General features: G+C 38.3%; 1 protein-coding gene across 11 annotated transcripts in view; it reads left to right on the forward strand.

Moving 5' to 3' along the window:
* The window catches only part of PPP2R3A (protein phosphatase 2 regulatory subunit B''alpha), a 233,838-nt gene that overhangs the window by 78,886 nt on the left and 137,813 nt on the right, over window positions 1–17,139 (forward strand). For 9 of the 11 annotated variants that reach the window (XM_086353829.1, XM_086354208.1, XM_086354553.1 and 6 more), the window contains one exon: window positions 10,055–10,321. In XM_086353829.1, the coding sequence (XP_086209955.1) occupies window positions 10,055–10,321 (267 nt within the window). Of the gene's footprint in view, window positions 1–6,081; window positions 6,505–10,054; window positions 10,322–17,139 lie in introns of those variants that run through there. The other 2 variants (XM_086354302.1, XM_086354375.1) reach the window with 1 other exon arrangement.

A 17,139-nucleotide genomic window follows, 5' to 3' on the forward strand; every position in this document is an offset into this window, starting at 1 on the left:
ATTTATGAGCCCAAATGAATTTCTTATGCTCTGTAATGAGCAGTCTCTACTTGAAGTAATTACTGAGGAAGAAGAAAGGCAGACTAAAAAGTACAGTACTCTAGGAACCAGAAGTTGTAGACATCCAAGAATTATCATATGTAATAATTTTAGGTTCTTAATTATCTCTCCCTGCCCCAGATCCCAGAAGAACATGTACTCCAAGTGTTAGGAACACTGAGAGGTAAAAATACTAGATTTGTGGGTTCTTTCTCTTATGGGTCATGGAATGTATTCCTGTCATTTCGATGCAGTTGAAGCAAGACACAGAAATGCTTATCAGATCTGCTCCTGTTTTTCTGCAACCAGTGAAGTTAAGGCTAGAGGAGCAAAGAAGCCACAGATCACCACAGCCACCCAGCCTGCATTCCCCACTCCAGTGCTTCATTACTTAAGAGTAAATAATGTTACTGGCAAAACAGAGCAAGCTATTAAATAATGCGAAGACACCAAGTTGGAGCATAAATGAGGATATAAAAATTTAGGATTAAGAGTAATTAACTAATTGGCTTATAATCAGTTTTCTCTGTTAAAGCTTTATGATGATATTTTAAGCAAGGTCTGTGATTCCAAGTTATTATACCTTTTTTTTAATTAATAACTGCTTTGCCAGTTAGAGCCAAGATGAGAAAGACTTTTTAAAATTGAAATATAATACTATAAAATTTACCCTTTTAAAAGTGCCTAATTTAATATGTACGGCTGAGTCCCTTTGCTGTCCACCTGAAACCTATCACAGCATTGTTAATTGGCTATACTCCAATACAAAAATTAAAAGTTAAAAAAATAAAGTGCCTGATTAAGAATCACTACATTGTACACCTGTAACATATAATATTGTACATCAGCTGAACCAACTATATGCCCTGTCATGTTTATTATATCACTTTATGTTTATACATTAATAAAATACAACCACACCAAGTGCATAATTCATAGGTTTTTAGTATCTGCTCTGCTAAGTCACTTCAGTCGTGTCTGACTCTGCGACCCCATAGACGGCAGCCCACCAGGCTCCCCCGTCCCTGGGATTCTCCAGGCAAGAACACTGGAGTGGGTTGCCATTTCCTTCTCCAGTGCATGAAAGTGAAAAGTCAAAGTGAAGTCGCTCAGTCGAGTCCGACTCTTCGCAACCCCATGGACTGCAGCCCACCAGGCTCCTCCGTCCATGGGATTTTCCAGGCAAGAGTACTGGGGTGGTTTTTAGTATATTCAACAAGATTATGTAACCATCAGCACTAATTCCAGAACATTTTCATCACTTCACAAAAAATTTGTATTCATTAGCAGTCACTCCCCATCCCCCCAGCCACCAGCCCCTGGCAATCACTAATCTTTCCATCGCTATGAATTTGCCTATTTTGGACATTTCATGTAAATGGAATCATACAATATGTGGTCTTTTGTGTCTGGCTTCTTTCACTTAGCAAATGCTTTAAAGGTTCATCATGTAGTATGTGTCAGTATTTCATTCCTTTTTATGGTTAAATAATGTCCCATTGTAGGAATATACCACATTCTGTTTATCCATCAATCAACTGATGGCCATTTGGGTTGTTTCCACTTTTTGGCTACTGTGAATAACACTACTATGAACATTCACATACAAGTTTTCATGTAGACAGAAAGGCTTTTGATTTAGCATTTTCAAGTTTTTCGAAACAGGCAGCTTCCTTTTTAAAATCAGAAGTACCCTCTTCATGTAGCAGAACTTCCTCTTTAATATGTAACTTTTTTTTCTCCTGTAGCATCTTATGAGCAAAATCTTTTGATGTGAATTTAGAATGACTCTGCTGCTTTCTGGACCTGGTTCTGATCTTCACCTCAACACAGGTCCTCACAGCTGAGCTGATTTCCAGGCTTGCACTCAGATGTTGATGGTTCTGCTGCATTGTCTATTCCAACCAGGTCTTAACTCTGAGACCTTGGTGGATACTGTTCTCTCAGTCTCCAAAGTCATCTTCATTTGAGGCTGGTTTGATTTTACATGTTGGTTTGTAAAATAAAAGCTAGACTTATTTTAGGACAAAATGTTGCATACACAACATTAACTGTTTAGCAGTTTTATATAATTCAAAATAAGTGATTTATATCTTCAGCAGGTATTCAAAATTTTCTCTATCTTGTGTAATCAACCCATTTTTCTTTTCTTAAAACATCCCATAGAACTGGTGGGGAAGGGCAAAGAGTCGTGAAAGGATTTGGAAAGCTCTGGAAAATCCATCCTGAGTTTCAAACTAAGCTTCAAAAAGTGAATTCTACAAAAACAGAATATGTTGGTGTCATATACAGTTTTATCCTCTGTCTCCTCCCACTGTCACCCTCCTTCAGGATGCAAGCTCTTTCTGGACTCACGCCTCAGTTCTGCAGGTCATTTCAGGACACGATGAAGGAATATCTTTTCTCACTTGATATATTGGAGGCTACCCTAAAACAATTCTTTAGTTTTTAGAGTCATTTCAGAGAGACCAGCCTCTCTTCTATGTACCCCTGCCAGGGAGCCTGTAAAACCCTGTAACTCAAGAACGCACCACCAAACTTGTTCTCTTTGAGAAAGGTTATCCTCCTTACTCAAGCATGTTTGCTCTGGGAGAACATATATAGAATGAAAGATAGGAAAGGAAGCCCAGCTGAGGCAGCTGGATCTTGAGGTAGCACCTGATCTATCCCAGTCGTTCTCAGAACAAGAGAGCACCAGTCTTTTCTCATCCTCTAGTCAGCACAGCTGCCCTGAAGACCCAGGTTTGGCCTGTGGTCCAGACAGGACAACCTGGGTCTTCAGGTAGTGTATGCACATGAATGATTTGCAGGCCAAAAAAGAGATGCAGGTTGCTGTGCAGGAGACACCTACTGTTGGCTAGCTCTCTTGCTATGAGAGACTTCATGTATGCTGCAGAGGGCAGGAGAGAATATCTCATGGTTTATTCCAGAAGGACACTGGGAAGACCCTTACAGTCCACTCTTTCCATTAAAACTGCCCAACTTTCCATCTTTTCAAGTTGAATTTATAAACTATAGTTTTCTGTTCTTCCTCATTCTGTTTAGTCCCTCCAGGGAAACCTCTCACCTAGAAACAGCTTTTCCCTTCCAGCACCCAGCCTCAAGGGTTGTATACTTTTCTCTGTGATTAAAATAGAGAAGAGAGTAGATTATAGGCTGTGTTTGAATTAATAGTGAAATTCCTTATGTTCGACCTTTTCCCAGTAAAGAAGAGGTCACTCTAAAACCCATGTTCTTTGCTGCTGTGTTCTAGTTATCATATACTTCTTGAAACCAGCTCACATTCTCAGATTCTTTCTAGAACCAAGCAGGTATACTTACATAGAAACACAAGTAAATAAGATAAAGGCAAATAAATTTCAAAATAGTCTTACTCCATCAGTAACTCATTGCCACAGACCATTTCTTCCCTAACTCCCTTTAGGGGACCTGGCCTTTTCTCCCCTCTGAATTTTTGGGAAAGCACTTGGGTAAATAAAAACTTAGAGCTTATTTCGCCATCAAAAGACACAGAGAAATGTTTTCTTCTTGCCTAAGAGGGATAGCAGGCCAGACGTTTAACCACTGTTCTGACTTTGAAACTCAAAAGATTTATGAGAAGTAAATGAAATGAAAGTATTCATTGTCCTTTGCTCCAAACTGAGATTGTGCTAGGTGCAATGAAGAAAGGATCACTTCTTTATCTTCATATCCTCAGCACTTGGCAAAGTAACTGCATATTAAAAGCATCAGAAAAATATTTGTTGAATGATTGAGTGACTTTAAAATTGACCATACCCTCAAGAGTTTAGACACTTGGAAAATATTGTCAGGTTATAAAATATTACAGTAGAAGCCCATTTACCTGAACATGATTGGGTTATGGGTAGTTACTCAGTAGGACATCATAAACTCTATGTATTCTGTAAAATGTGTATGTTAAACATTTTATTTTAACTCAGACTTCAAGTATTCAGATCTTTTAATGTAGTGCCAAAGTCTTTTCTTTGGAAATAAGTGTCATAGTTGGAAATTGAAGTTTCATGACATCTTTCTTTAATAAATCATACTTAGTACATTTGTTCCCTTATTTCCGGGAACTTAAGTCAGCAGTAAAACAGTTTGAATGTAGATACCGTCTAGATTTTAATGTTTTTTTCTTTTATCACACCAATAATTTAATTTTACAGTGACAAAATTTCAGTAGTTTTTTGCCTTTACTAAGTCTTATATATTAAATTTAGAGTCTTCCCCTCAATTATAAAAATATCAACTCTTTTTTCCACACTCATTAGTTTATGAATTGAATAATTACTGTGAAAAGTACAGCCAGTATAAGTAAGTGGGAATGAGTACAACTAGCTCTTAGCATTAAACTCAGCTACTGAGATAAGACACATGAGAGCATAACAGAAACTAAACTGTTAGCCATGAATCAGTGTGTCCAGGGCATTGGTGGTTTTCTTTTATAGATGAAATGAAGAGAGAGCATTGGCTCATCCAGAGAATAAATGGAATCATTCAAGAAAGATTCTACAGTATTTTATTAAGAGAATTGCAGTAAGGGGGCTTAAATAGCTAATCCTTTATGAAATAGGTAAAATTTGAGTTGAATTTTGAAGGATGGTTAATGTGTATATAATTTGAGGAGTGTTCTCAGGAAGGGGATGAAAAGTCACCCCCCAAAGCCACAGGTTGATATTGGGAAGGGGAGAAATACAGCAAAGATGTGATTTTAATTGAAAAAGCATTATTTCACAAGTCTAAAAACCCAGTTGCATTCATAATAAACTTATTAAATGTTTTAATTTAGAGGTAAATAATGAAGGAGGAATTAGAGTATTACAAACAAGAGTGTAGGGGAAGCCACCTAGCTCAAAGAGTCAGCCTGAAATGAGGAAAATTGGGGGCACAAAGGAAAGGCCCAGGTTAAAGCATTAGCCCAATGCTTTCAGGGTAATCCTCTTTCAATCAGAATATATATTAAAAACTGTCAGGTAAGATTTTGTATGAGGGGAGAATTCTACAGCTTAAGAAATTTGAAAACTATGGATTTAGATATATAAGCCAAATATACATGTTACAGAATGTTGTCAAAACTGAAGAATTTAATTCCCATTAATTAGACAAAGGTTCAGCAGAAGAGAATCATAAGTTCTTTTTGGTTTAGGGGGTTTATTTGGTAATATTTGATTTATACTTTCAATTAGTAGAAAATCAATATGGATTTAAATATGGGTGATTGAAAATAAATATTGAATTCTGAATATTAAATATGACTGAGTACTTGATTCACTTGTAAATAATTAAGGCAGCTATTCAATAGATGATAAAATAATAGAATATATTTTAAATCTGAGAATTCTTCAAAGCTTCTTAAGAAAAACAAGTCTCACAAATTCAAGATCTGTTATGTCACTGCTGTGTGATCATCTTTTGTACCTTTACTATAGCCAAATTTCATTCACCTCTCTGCATCTAAATCTGCTTTCTTTTGGAATTCTGTCACTTTCTTTGACAATAAATTTTCAAATGTATCCAGATTTAGAATCACTTCAGAAAAGTATATTTGATCACTAAGATAGTCTTCTGCAAACAAACCAGAAAATTTTTTTAATTTTAAAATCTGAGACATAACAAATCTCTTTGTATATTCCCATTTGAGGATAAAAGTGTTTTTCTCCATATTTTTCTCCAAACATCCTGTGGATATATCTAGAAGGTGTTGGATATTTGCTTCCCTCCTAATAAGGAAATTTTTTAAAATTAAAATGATAGTTAAAATGATAGTTTCACATTTGAAGTGCAGCGTGTTTTTTTTTTTTTTTGTCATAAAATATTAAGTAACAAAATCAAAAATCCTCTACACATTCTCTTCTGGCTTGAGCAGGAGCTGTTTTATGTGGGGTGACACCTCATATACTCTTGAGTTTAAGAAGTTAGCTTTATCTGAGAAGTCACTATTTTTAGGTCCAGCTGTAATGTTTCTAACTTTGGTGTGCAGAGTAGTGGGTGCTTCCTTTCCCAGAAGGCTCTGTATTCTCTACATGGGCAGGTCAATTTGACATAAAGCTACCTACGCGGAGCAGCAGGCCCATTGCAGCCCGTTTCTTACTTGAAAATTATGAGCAGGTCTTGGGAGCCACAGGCTTTACTTGGGAACCAGCTGCATGTCAGTACAAGCATGGATTGTGGTCCCTGGAGGCTGGGAGAGCACAATGCTTGAACTTAATTTCTTTGGGAGATAAAGAAGAAAAAAATACCTTTCTACCTGACAAGACTGACAACGTATTAAATCTGACTATCTTCAGAAGTGTGCTGGACAGTTGCTAAGTAAACATCCACTTTTCAAAGATGATGATCAAGGAAACATCTCTACGAAGGGACCCGGATTTAAGGGGAGAGTTAGCTTTCCTGGCAAGGGGCTGTGATTTTGTTCTCCCGTCACGGTTTAAGAAGCGGCTGAAGTCATTTCAGCAGACACAGGTTTGAAACTTGGGTGTTTCTTTTAAAATATTTTTATTACTAATAAAACCACCCAGTGAACTAACTTACAAATAATTTTACAGCTCACTTGATATTAGATCAAGGAATTAATCTGTGTCCTCTATTCAGCTATTTCCAGAAAGCTATTTGTAGAGAGATTCCAACAGGTTTAAAAATAGACCTTCTGGACCTGAAGTACAGTACTCACATTTTTCTCTTGTAGAGAGAGAATCCAGTTTTAGAGACAATAAATACAACTTAACAAATATTTTGTACTTTAGAATTTTTCATAAAAATATCTTTGAGAAATTAGAATTTCCATATTAAAAGCCTGTTTGCACTTTGAATCAGTAGACTAAATTTGTTTTAACATTCATACATCTGTAATCTTTTTTAAAAAGGAATATTGATGCTAATAATCATGGTTTTTTGAAAAGACTATTTTTACATATATCAGCAGTTGTGTGTGTATGATATACTGTGTATAGGTAATAAAGCATGGCAGTTACTTCTGGGTTGTAAAAGAATGTCTTCCCTCAGCTGTGAGGTTGAGTCATTTCTGTCTGCAGAGACCATGCTTACTTGCTCACAACCATAGGTCTAGTATCTCATGAAACAAGTTGCCTAGCATTGAATACAGTACAAATTGTGAGCCATATCATGATGGGCATCCAGAATCCAGCAAGAAACCACAGTTTCATAGTTATTCTGACCTACACTAATTTCAGATTATTTGACTGAACCATGTGAAATTGCTTTTTTAAAAACAGGTAAAAAATGGTCAAATATTGGAAATGCTACACTAACATAATAGCGTTACGGTTCTGTCCAGAATGACTGCCTAAATGATACTGTAAGGTTCTGGAGAGCTGAGATGCTTTGCACAGCTAATTCTCTTTATCTCTTTTAATTCTCTTGTAATCCTAGATATGAATGAAAAAGTTTTATCAAAGTGGGCAGATGCTAAACTTAGTAAATCTGACAAACTTTATATTACTGTTTTAGTCTGTAATGTTGTAAAGTGTCAGTTTTATTAAACTCCTTTAAGGATTAAATTATACGTCTCCTATTGAACTCAGTAAAAAGTAAATCAGTATACCTGAAAAGTTCAGAATAAATGCATTCTTTTTCTTTTCCCTTTAAATGTTAATATCAGTTTTATTAAATATGGAATTACACAGTGAATTAATAAATACTTGCCTATTAGTGAACTGCTCTACGTTAAGTACACTGAGGAAAGCAAGGTAGGCTATTATATAATTGAATATTTTCCTATTCAAATTAAAACTTTGACAGATGGCCTGGGTTTGTTCTGAATGTCACTTACTTCTGTCAAAGCAAAAGCAAAAACAATGAAAGGCTTGCTCTAAACCTTCTCCAGTAGTGTGTGTTCACTAGACTAGTGAGTTGCATCTCCACTGGGACTGTGGCCTTAATCCTATGGTTATAACTGCCCTGAAGTTATCCATAACTGCCCTGGCTGTCACACTGTGGGCAACATTTTGGGGAAACAAAAAAGACTTTTGACAATTGTATGCTTGTAGTCTCACAAATCTCTTTAGAATTTTAGAATAATAGAAAGGAAATGACACTTAATACAAATGACCTAAGTAAACTGCTGAAGAATTATATGCCTTATTTTAGAAATTTAAGAATGGTTTCTTCTGTTATTGACTCATAGGACTGTGTAATAATAGTTGCGGGTTTAGCACCAAGGCAGAGAGAAATATTACTTAGAATAGATTATCAGTTTGTTGACTTGAAAGTACTGTGTAAACTTTAAATTGCCTTACAAGTGTAAATTATTATCTTATTTGTTATTGAAGCTGAAAGACCATGCCACGTTATGTTTAATCTTTTGAGAACCCCATCCTTTGGCATCTTTGAGCCGTTTCCCTGTGTTACATCCTGTAATTTCCTTTAATCCTCACAACAACCTTCCAAGAAGAAGGGGTTATAATCTATTTTATTACTGAAATTCTGAAAGGTTAAGTAACGGTCCTGAGGTCACAGAGCTAGTAACCCATCACTGTTTTTTGTTAAGTTTTTCGTATTTCATTGGCATCACTTCCCTCTGCCACTTCTTCCTTGACTATTGCTTTATATGGGTAATATCCTTGTACTGCAGTAAAGTCTTGGTGTGACAACCGACCTTCATATCCTTAATAGTGTTAATATATGAGCAGACTCTACTCTGTGTTAATGTCAGATATTAACATGAAAAATGGGCCATGTTTAACAAAAGTAGGAGATTAAATCATACTTATCACATATTTATGTGAATGAAGCCTATCTTCCTGTAATACTCATGCTTTTCAAAGGTAGCTAAAAATTTTACCCTGAATTTAAAAAGCACATTATAAGTCCACATGTCAGAAGGGAATATGACATTCAGATCTGCTTCGTACTGATAAACCATTGTTCAGACTTTAGGAATGGCGTTAGGACATAGTTTAAGAAAGATGAACAGTGGAGTAATATTTTGAGTTCACAGGGAATTTAAAATAAATTTAGCTAGTCAACAGTCATATCCATTTTTCATACTTTATGTAGCATCTAATAGTACCATGCTCATGAGCTTTGATAGATAATTTAGTCAAAATTAAGAATAGAAATTAATCTCTGAAAATCTTCATGAAATCTTTTTTGCTTTTTCTGCTAGGAATCTCAGAACTAAATTTAGTCTTCATTGGTAAACTGAACTTTTACCTGAATAGTAATGTATCTCCCCACCCCTTTCCCTAAATCATGGATAATATTAGTCTCCCCATTGCCCCCACTTTTTTATACTGTCCTTTCTGTGTCTCTTTATGGTTTACCACCTCAGGTCCTTTTTGGGAAAAGGGATGATATAAACTATTAATGAATTAATAAACTGTAAAGAGGGTTTGGCCATGGTGAAGTTAATAACCATGATCTTTGCCTATTGGGGTCTACCAGGAATGAGAGAAATGTGCATCTCAGAAAAAATGGCATGCCCCTGGTTGAAAGTAAATGAGCCTGGGAGAAGATATTCTAAAACTAAAATGCTTTAATTTTCTTAACAAAGACTTTCTCTGCTCAGACACTTGGAATGATTCTACCTAGATAAAGCCAAACCAAGGAAAAAGGTAGAAGGACCCACACACACAATATATTTTAGATCTACATATTTAAAGGGAACTCATTCTATCTGCCTGTTGAAGGACAGGTCAAAATGTACAGAAAGACCAAAAACAGTCTCCAAGAAGAATTTACTAATCCAGGTCCAACAGACTGAGAATTCACCTGGAGATCCTTTAATATATCAGCTGACATCACTCTTCCACATCCTCGTGGAAAACATACTGTAGGACTTTTTAAGCACAGATCTGTGTAAATTCAGGTATTGGCAGATAAGTAATATATTGATTGATTCAGTGTAGAAAAGCATTCCCTCAGAGCATGCCTGCCCCCTCGAGTAGAGTGAGCTCTTCATCTATACTGCTTCTATTTAACTTCCTATTACTGGTGAGGATTTTCTAGTCATACATACTGTTTAGAATTCTTGTGTCTCATATTTTCCTTACAGATTCAAAATAAACCAGAAAAGAAACCTGGAACACCACTTCCACCTCCAGCCCCCTTTCCAAGTAGCCCCCGACCTCCCTCCCCTGTTCCTCACGTGAATAATGTTGTGAGTGCAACATTATCCATCAACATTCCACGGTTCTACTTTCCTGAAGGACTCCCTGATGCCTGCAGTAATCATGAACAAACTCTAAGCAGAATTGAAGCTGCTTTCATGGATATTGAAGATCAGAAAGCAGATGTTTATGAAATGGGAAAAATTGCAAAGGTAATGTAACTACTAAATGATGTATAATCTCACTTTTTCTAGCTATCCCAATCTCCCTCTCTTTACTGCCTCCTTGCTCTCTATTTTGAAGCATGTATAGAAGGGTTTTTTTTCCACATTGAAAAAAATATATTTGATACTGATATATTAGCTGTGGTACAATTTGAAAAAAACCCTAGTGGTCTCCCAGTCCAACCTCCCATTTAATATGGGAATTTCATTCATGGCATCACCAAAACATAAATTTCCTGCTTGAGTGCCTTCAGTGACAGGAGACTCACTCCGTTGCCAAGCAGCCTGTTCCATCATTAAATAGCTTTACTTGTTAGAAAAAATCCCCTTGTTGAATACAAATCTCTTTTTTTATTCTCATTCGTTGATCATAATTCCTTGCCCTGAAGCCAGACAAGGAACTATTAGGCGAACTCAATGCTGGGATTCTTCTCAGAAATAGATGGATTTGTTATTGCAAGTCTTTGATACTTTTCAATACATCCAGCTGCTTCTAATTTGAGCTCTTAGTCCCTAACCCTTGGACTACTGTAGCACCTTCGGTAACTGGATTCTGCACTTCCAGCCTCCTCCTAGAACAGTTAATACTGAGCATAACCACCAGTTTATATTTGTTCATGTCATTCCCCAGCTCAGCAAAATGCAAGGATTCCTACCATCTATAGCAGCAGTCCCCAACCTGTTTGGCACCAGGGACCGATTTCATACAGAAGACAATTTTTCCATGGAACAAGGGGGTGAGGGAGGGATGGTTTAGGCAGTAACACAAGTGGTGGGGAGCCGCAGATGAAATTTTGCCTGCCTGCTGCTTACCACCTGCTGTGCAGCCCAGTTCCTAACAGGCTAAGGACCAGTACCAGGGTTTGGGGACCCCTGAACTATAGGATGCTTTGTTTCGTTTGGGTTCTGTTTTGGTCATGCACATACACTATTCTGAAGAGTCAGATCCAACCTCAGGATTTAGCAGTGGTCTCCAGCTGTGCTTCAAGAGACAGAGGGGTTAGCAGGGTAAGGGCTGCATGTGGGCAAGGAGACACCAAGAGGGAGTTCCCAAGGCCCCATGCACCCTTCTACTCGGAACACTATCTCTGTCTTCAGGAAGCATATTTAAAAGTTTGAAAACTACCACTTTTGTGGGTAAAATCCACACTACTATTCCTTGTATCCGCCTGACCACCTGTGCCTGCCTCTACATCTGGGCTTTCATGCTTCTCCCCTCCAAAATGGACTTCTACTGTCCACTCCCACATCACCATTCTCTAAGGCTCTGCCCTGTCATGCCCCCTCTGCTTTCCTACTTCTAACCCCAGAACATTTGTTACTGCTGTTAATTTGTAAGTAGAGTGATTTTCAAGAAAATGAAAAAGAATTCTTTATTTTTTTTACTCCTTTTTTCATCATCCCCCAGTCTTGCTTTCTTGTTGACACCTTAGGTGTTTCTAGTGAAAAACTAACTCTTTCATTCTAGAAATAAGATCTCACCTATTTCCACTCTATTGCAACATGAGGAAACTGATATCCCACAAGTATGTACCTGAGGTCACAGTTTGTACATGTCAAGAGACATGTCCTCTGACTCCTGCATCATGCTGTTTCTACCTTATCTCCCCTGAAGTGGGCTAATGTAAAATCAGCCACTCCTACTAAGCAGTGTCCACTCAAATAAATTATAAGCTCTTCAGGGCATTTGCAATTTTTTACCCCATGCTTTGAGAGATGACTATTTTATTATGAATCAAGGTGGTAAATTATCTGAATGGGCTGGAATGTTGAACCTAAATCCAAGAGAGAGAATTTAGCAGAGATGAATTAAATCTGCATTTGAAGATAACATGTTAATCACATAAATGCCAAACAGGGTGTGTCTAACATGGCAATGGTTTGCGTAAGAGAGACAGGAGGCTTCTTGAACAAGTTTGAGCAAACAAGCGGGAGAAACTGCAGATTGAGCACCGTGGTATTTCCTTGTGCTGTGCTGGGCTCCCCATATCTGGAGAGCCAATCCAAGGGATCAGTGCCTCACTGTCAGAGACCTGCAGCCTGCTCTGTCTTGAAGGTCTCAGGTCAACCTTCTTCCTCTTGAATATTCCCAGCCCCTGCCTGAGGAGCTTTCCTGCATGCTGCCTCCACCCTCCTGCTCTGGTGCTCCCGCCTGGCTCATGGCAGCCCTCCCTGGCTGTGGCTCAGCGGCCCGCCAGCACTCCACAGTGAACGCACAGTCAGAGGACAGCAGGGAGCCTGAGGACTCCACGTGGTCACAGGGAGTGTAGGAAAGAGTGTAGTCAGGTCAGGGAAGGGGTTGGTGCTGGGGAGTCAGAGGGAGGACTTTCCTGTTCACAGACAGTGAGGATCTATCTGTAGGTGGCATCAGGAAAAACTGCCAGTGTTATAGCTGACAACATAGAGAAGTTTAAAAAGAGAAAACTGGGTCTTCCCTGGTGGCTCAGGGGTAAAGAATCCGCCTGCCAATATACAGGTTCTATCCCCGATCCGGGAAGGTCCCGCGTGCTGCAGAGCATCTAAGCCTGTGTGCCAAAACTATTTAGCCTTTGCTTGAGAGCCTGAGAGACACAGCTATTGAAACCACATGCCCTATAGCCCATGCTCACAACAGGAGAGCCTACCACAGTGAGAAGCCTGTGCACCGCAACTAGAGAGTAGCCCCTGCTCGCAGCAACAAAGACCCAGCACAGCCAAAAATAAATTTTTTTTTAATTTTTATTTTATTTTTTAACTTTACAATACTGTATTGGTTTTGCCATATATCAAAATGAATCCACCACAGGTATACATGTGTTCCCCATCCTGAACCCTCCTCCCTCCTCCCTCCCCATACCATCCCTCTGGGTCGTCCCAGTGCACCAGCCCCAAGCATCCAGTATCGTGCATCGAACCTGGACTGGCGACTCGTTTCATATATGATATTATACATGTTTCAATGCCATTCTCCCAAATCATCCCACCCTCTAAATTTTTTAATTATAAAAAAAGATAGAAACTTGTTTAGCCATAGTAACAGTCATTTACATAATAATTTACTGTTTATACCAAATTATCATGTGGCGCAATAGCCAGTATAGACATACATACCTGATTAACCTGAGTTGTGCTTGACTATAGTTCTAAATTCCATTCAGGGATGCCAAGCATTTGTGTTCATTGCCCTCAGACCTTAATTGTCAGTTTAGGTAGCAAAGTGAACTAACATTGCGTGTAAGATGAGGATATGTGTATGATGACCTCACAAGTACTATATTAGCTCATTTTATTGGATTTTATCTCTTTATTCTTAAAATCATTTATTTTAAAAAATTTATTTAATCATGTCTTCCAGTTCGCTAGTTCCATGTAATCCAACTTGTTCTCAGCTATGGCCAGTCTGTTAGGACTCACTACACCAGCCTTTCCACCACTCTTTGTTCTGCAGACTGTCCTAGCTCCTTGGAGAGACTGATCTCCATTTCTGATTAAATTCTTAGTGTGTAGTTTGTATTTTTTTCCACAGCTTTATGAAGTGATGGAGAAGAAACGAATAGAGAATGATCTAAGAGGGACAAAAGCAGCATAGGAACAGAAACTGAGCAACAGCAAGGAAAGTATTTGGCACCACTGAGTTTTAGCCTCTTACAGGCTTGAGGGAGTAGAGGGAGAATTTGAGGGAGAAGAATGAAACTATCTTCTGAACTGTACAGAGCGCTCCAGCTCTTCTCACTAGCTGACATGGCACCAGCTTAACCCTCTTGCCTGTGGCCTACAAGTAGCCTCTTGGTACCTTTATTTCTTTGTCTGCAGAATGAAATAAGAATACCTGCCCTCTCCTGTATGGGGTCATGTCAGGACTGAGTAAAATAACAAGCATGAGACATTTTAAAATGTTAAAGAACCTTGCAACTATTGGGCGAGCATCTCTTCCTACATATCATTAGACAACTTGCGTTTAGTTCTTTATATTATTGGGTCATTTTTAGATGAAATTATAGGTGTTAATCAAGTTTTCTTGGCTCCAGCAACACTGACACTTGCCTTCTCTAAGCCTGTTTCCTAAACCCATTTTCAGCATGTCCTGTACCTCTTCACTTGTCATCCTGTCTTTTACTTTGTGAAGAGTCTTGGCATGAGCTTATTCTCTCCTTTGTTATAAAAGTCTCTATTCTGTTGCCCTCAGATTAGTATTATTTACTTTTTTTAGGTTTGTATTGATCTTGCTCCTTTTATCGTAATTCTGTTTTTAAGAAGATGCGGGCCAGTCATACATGTATTTTTTAAATAGCGGGAAAGTATACTTATTTTCTCTGATTTCAGAGCAGTTTTTATTTATTAACTTATTTTATTTTGGCTGTGCAGGGTCTTCCTTGGGGCATGCAGGCTTTCCCTAGTTGTCGCACATGGGGGCTTCTTTCATTGTGGTGCGTGGGCTTGGTTGCCCCACATCATGTGAGATCTTATTTTCCCAGCCAGGGGTCAAACCCAAGTCCCCTACGTTGGAAGATGGATTCATAACCACTGGACCACCAGAGAAATACCTACATTTTTAAAAGACAGTCAAAGTGTAATATCTGCAGCCCTTGCCATCCACTGCCCTTCTCGTTTTTGCATTTAGTATTTTCTCCAAGGGCTTGATACCTTCATGCTGCTCAACCCTTGACTACTCGGGGTGTCCCACTACAAGAAAAATAGGTCAGTCCTTTCACACCCACTTCAAAATGTATCTACTCAGTACCATATCTCTTAGGTTTCTGCCTTTGGGTTATAATAAATTTGTTTTTGTGTTTTTTTATATTACTTTATTTATTTTAATTGGAAGCTAATTACTTTACAATATTGTATTGGTTTTGCCATACATTGACATGAATCCACCAGGGGTGTACATGTGTTCCCATCCTGAACCCCCCTCCCACCTCCTTCCCCATCGCATCTCTCTGGGTCATCCCAGTGCACCAGCCCTGAGCACCGTGTCTCATGCATCAAACCTGGACTGGCGATTCGTTTCACATATGATAATATACATGTTTCAATGCCATTCTCCCAAATCATCCCACCCTCGCCCTCTCCCACAGAGTCCATAAGACTGTTCTGTACAACTGTTCTATACTCTTTTGCTGTCTCACATACAGAGTTATCGTTACCATCTTTCTAGATTCCATAAATATGTGTTAGTATACTGTATTGGTGTTTTTCTTTCTGGCTTACTTCACTCTGTATAATAGGCTCCAGTTTCATCCACCTCATTAGAACTGATTCAAATGCATTCTTTTTAATGGCTGAGTAATACTCCATTGTGTACATGTACCACAGTTTTCTTATCCATTTGTCTGCTGATGGACATCTAGGTTGCTTCCATGTCCTGGCTATTATAAACAGTGCTGTGATGAAGATTGGGGTACACATGTCTCTTTCAATTCTGGTTTCCTCAGTGTGTATGCCCAGCAGTTGGATTGCTGGGTCATATGGCAGTTCTATTTCCAGTTTTTTAAGGAATCTCCACACTGTTCTCCATAATAAATTTGTAAATGTTAATCCCAGTGATTTGCTACTCTTTATGAGCTGACATGTACATTTTAACAAAGTCTTCTGAATAAAAATCATAATCCAAGGAAATGAAAGTGGTTTAATAGTGGACGTAGTCCCACAGGATGGTAAGTGCACAGGCCCTGAACGTGTTTCAGCTGAGCTGGTGACCACTTCCCAAGGATGAGCTAGACGATTCCTGATCCCTTCCAATTCTGAAAAATCTGTAGTGACTCTAATGTTGGGAGCTTCAAGTACTTTGGCAAGCCAGTCCCACCCAGTCTCTCTCTCTATTTTCTCTCTCTTTTTGTGGCTCTGCACCACCACCTCCATAATTCAAGCTGTTCTTTTAATTTTCCAGGCAGTTGCCAATAGCCTATCACATATAAGAGCATTTTCTTGGCATACTACCATTCCTCATGAAAGGGAGGCTTGGGATTGGGGAAAGTGGATTTGACAGTAACCACCCAAAGTATATTAATTGTGATCTTTGTACCTTGGCAATCATAATTTACACAATAAACAAAATCCATTTGGTTGCTAAGCAACACCTTTCCCTCATTCTTGACCTCAGTGGAGGTATTTGACCTCTGGACTTAGGAAATTTTAAATTCCACCCTACTTGCAGAATGTGATTGGGTGGCCCTGGCAGAAGCAATCTCTTATTGCTGCCCTGTACTTACTTACCGCCCTTGGCTTGAATCTCATCATCCATGTCCTCATCTCTGACATGAACCCAGCAGTCCTGGGCATTCTCTCAGCATAACTAATCTCAGATGAAGTACTGTTCAGGCTTCTGTAGGATCCCCTATGCACAGAGGCCCCACATCAGGAGCAGTTTCACCTCAGCCTAATATGGATTCACACCTAGTCATCTACCAGAGGAGAAGCTTCCCTTTGTAGAATAAGACTCAATAGTCCTATATCTATTAAGAATATCTTTATCCAGTAATAAGATGTGACTCTTTGAAGAGCTTCTGATTTGGGAATACGTTTTATGTGTGTATACAAAATTGGGAACATGTGGAGATTATTTTTCTGCTAATATTTAGATATTAATATTTGGAAGAATTTTCCCTCTAGAAAAAAAAGCAGGTAAATTTGGTATGAATTATTTCTTATAAAAGGATAAGAATAATTTTTCTTTCTTCTTATTATTTTTAATATAAATTCATTTATTTTAATTGGAGGCTAATTTCTTTACAATATTGTATTGGTTTTGCCATACCTTGACATGAATCCACCACAGGTGTACATTTTTCTTAATTGGAAGAAAAAGGTTTTTTATTGAGAAGAAA

This window comes from Bos grunniens, chromosome 1 (genome assembly GCF_055505025.1).
Source record: "Bos grunniens cultivar Pamir isolate PY7600 chromosome 1, Bosgru_T2T1.0, whole genome shotgun sequence".
Lineage (NCBI taxonomy): Eukaryota > Metazoa > Chordata > Mammalia > Artiodactyla > Bovidae > Bos > Bos grunniens.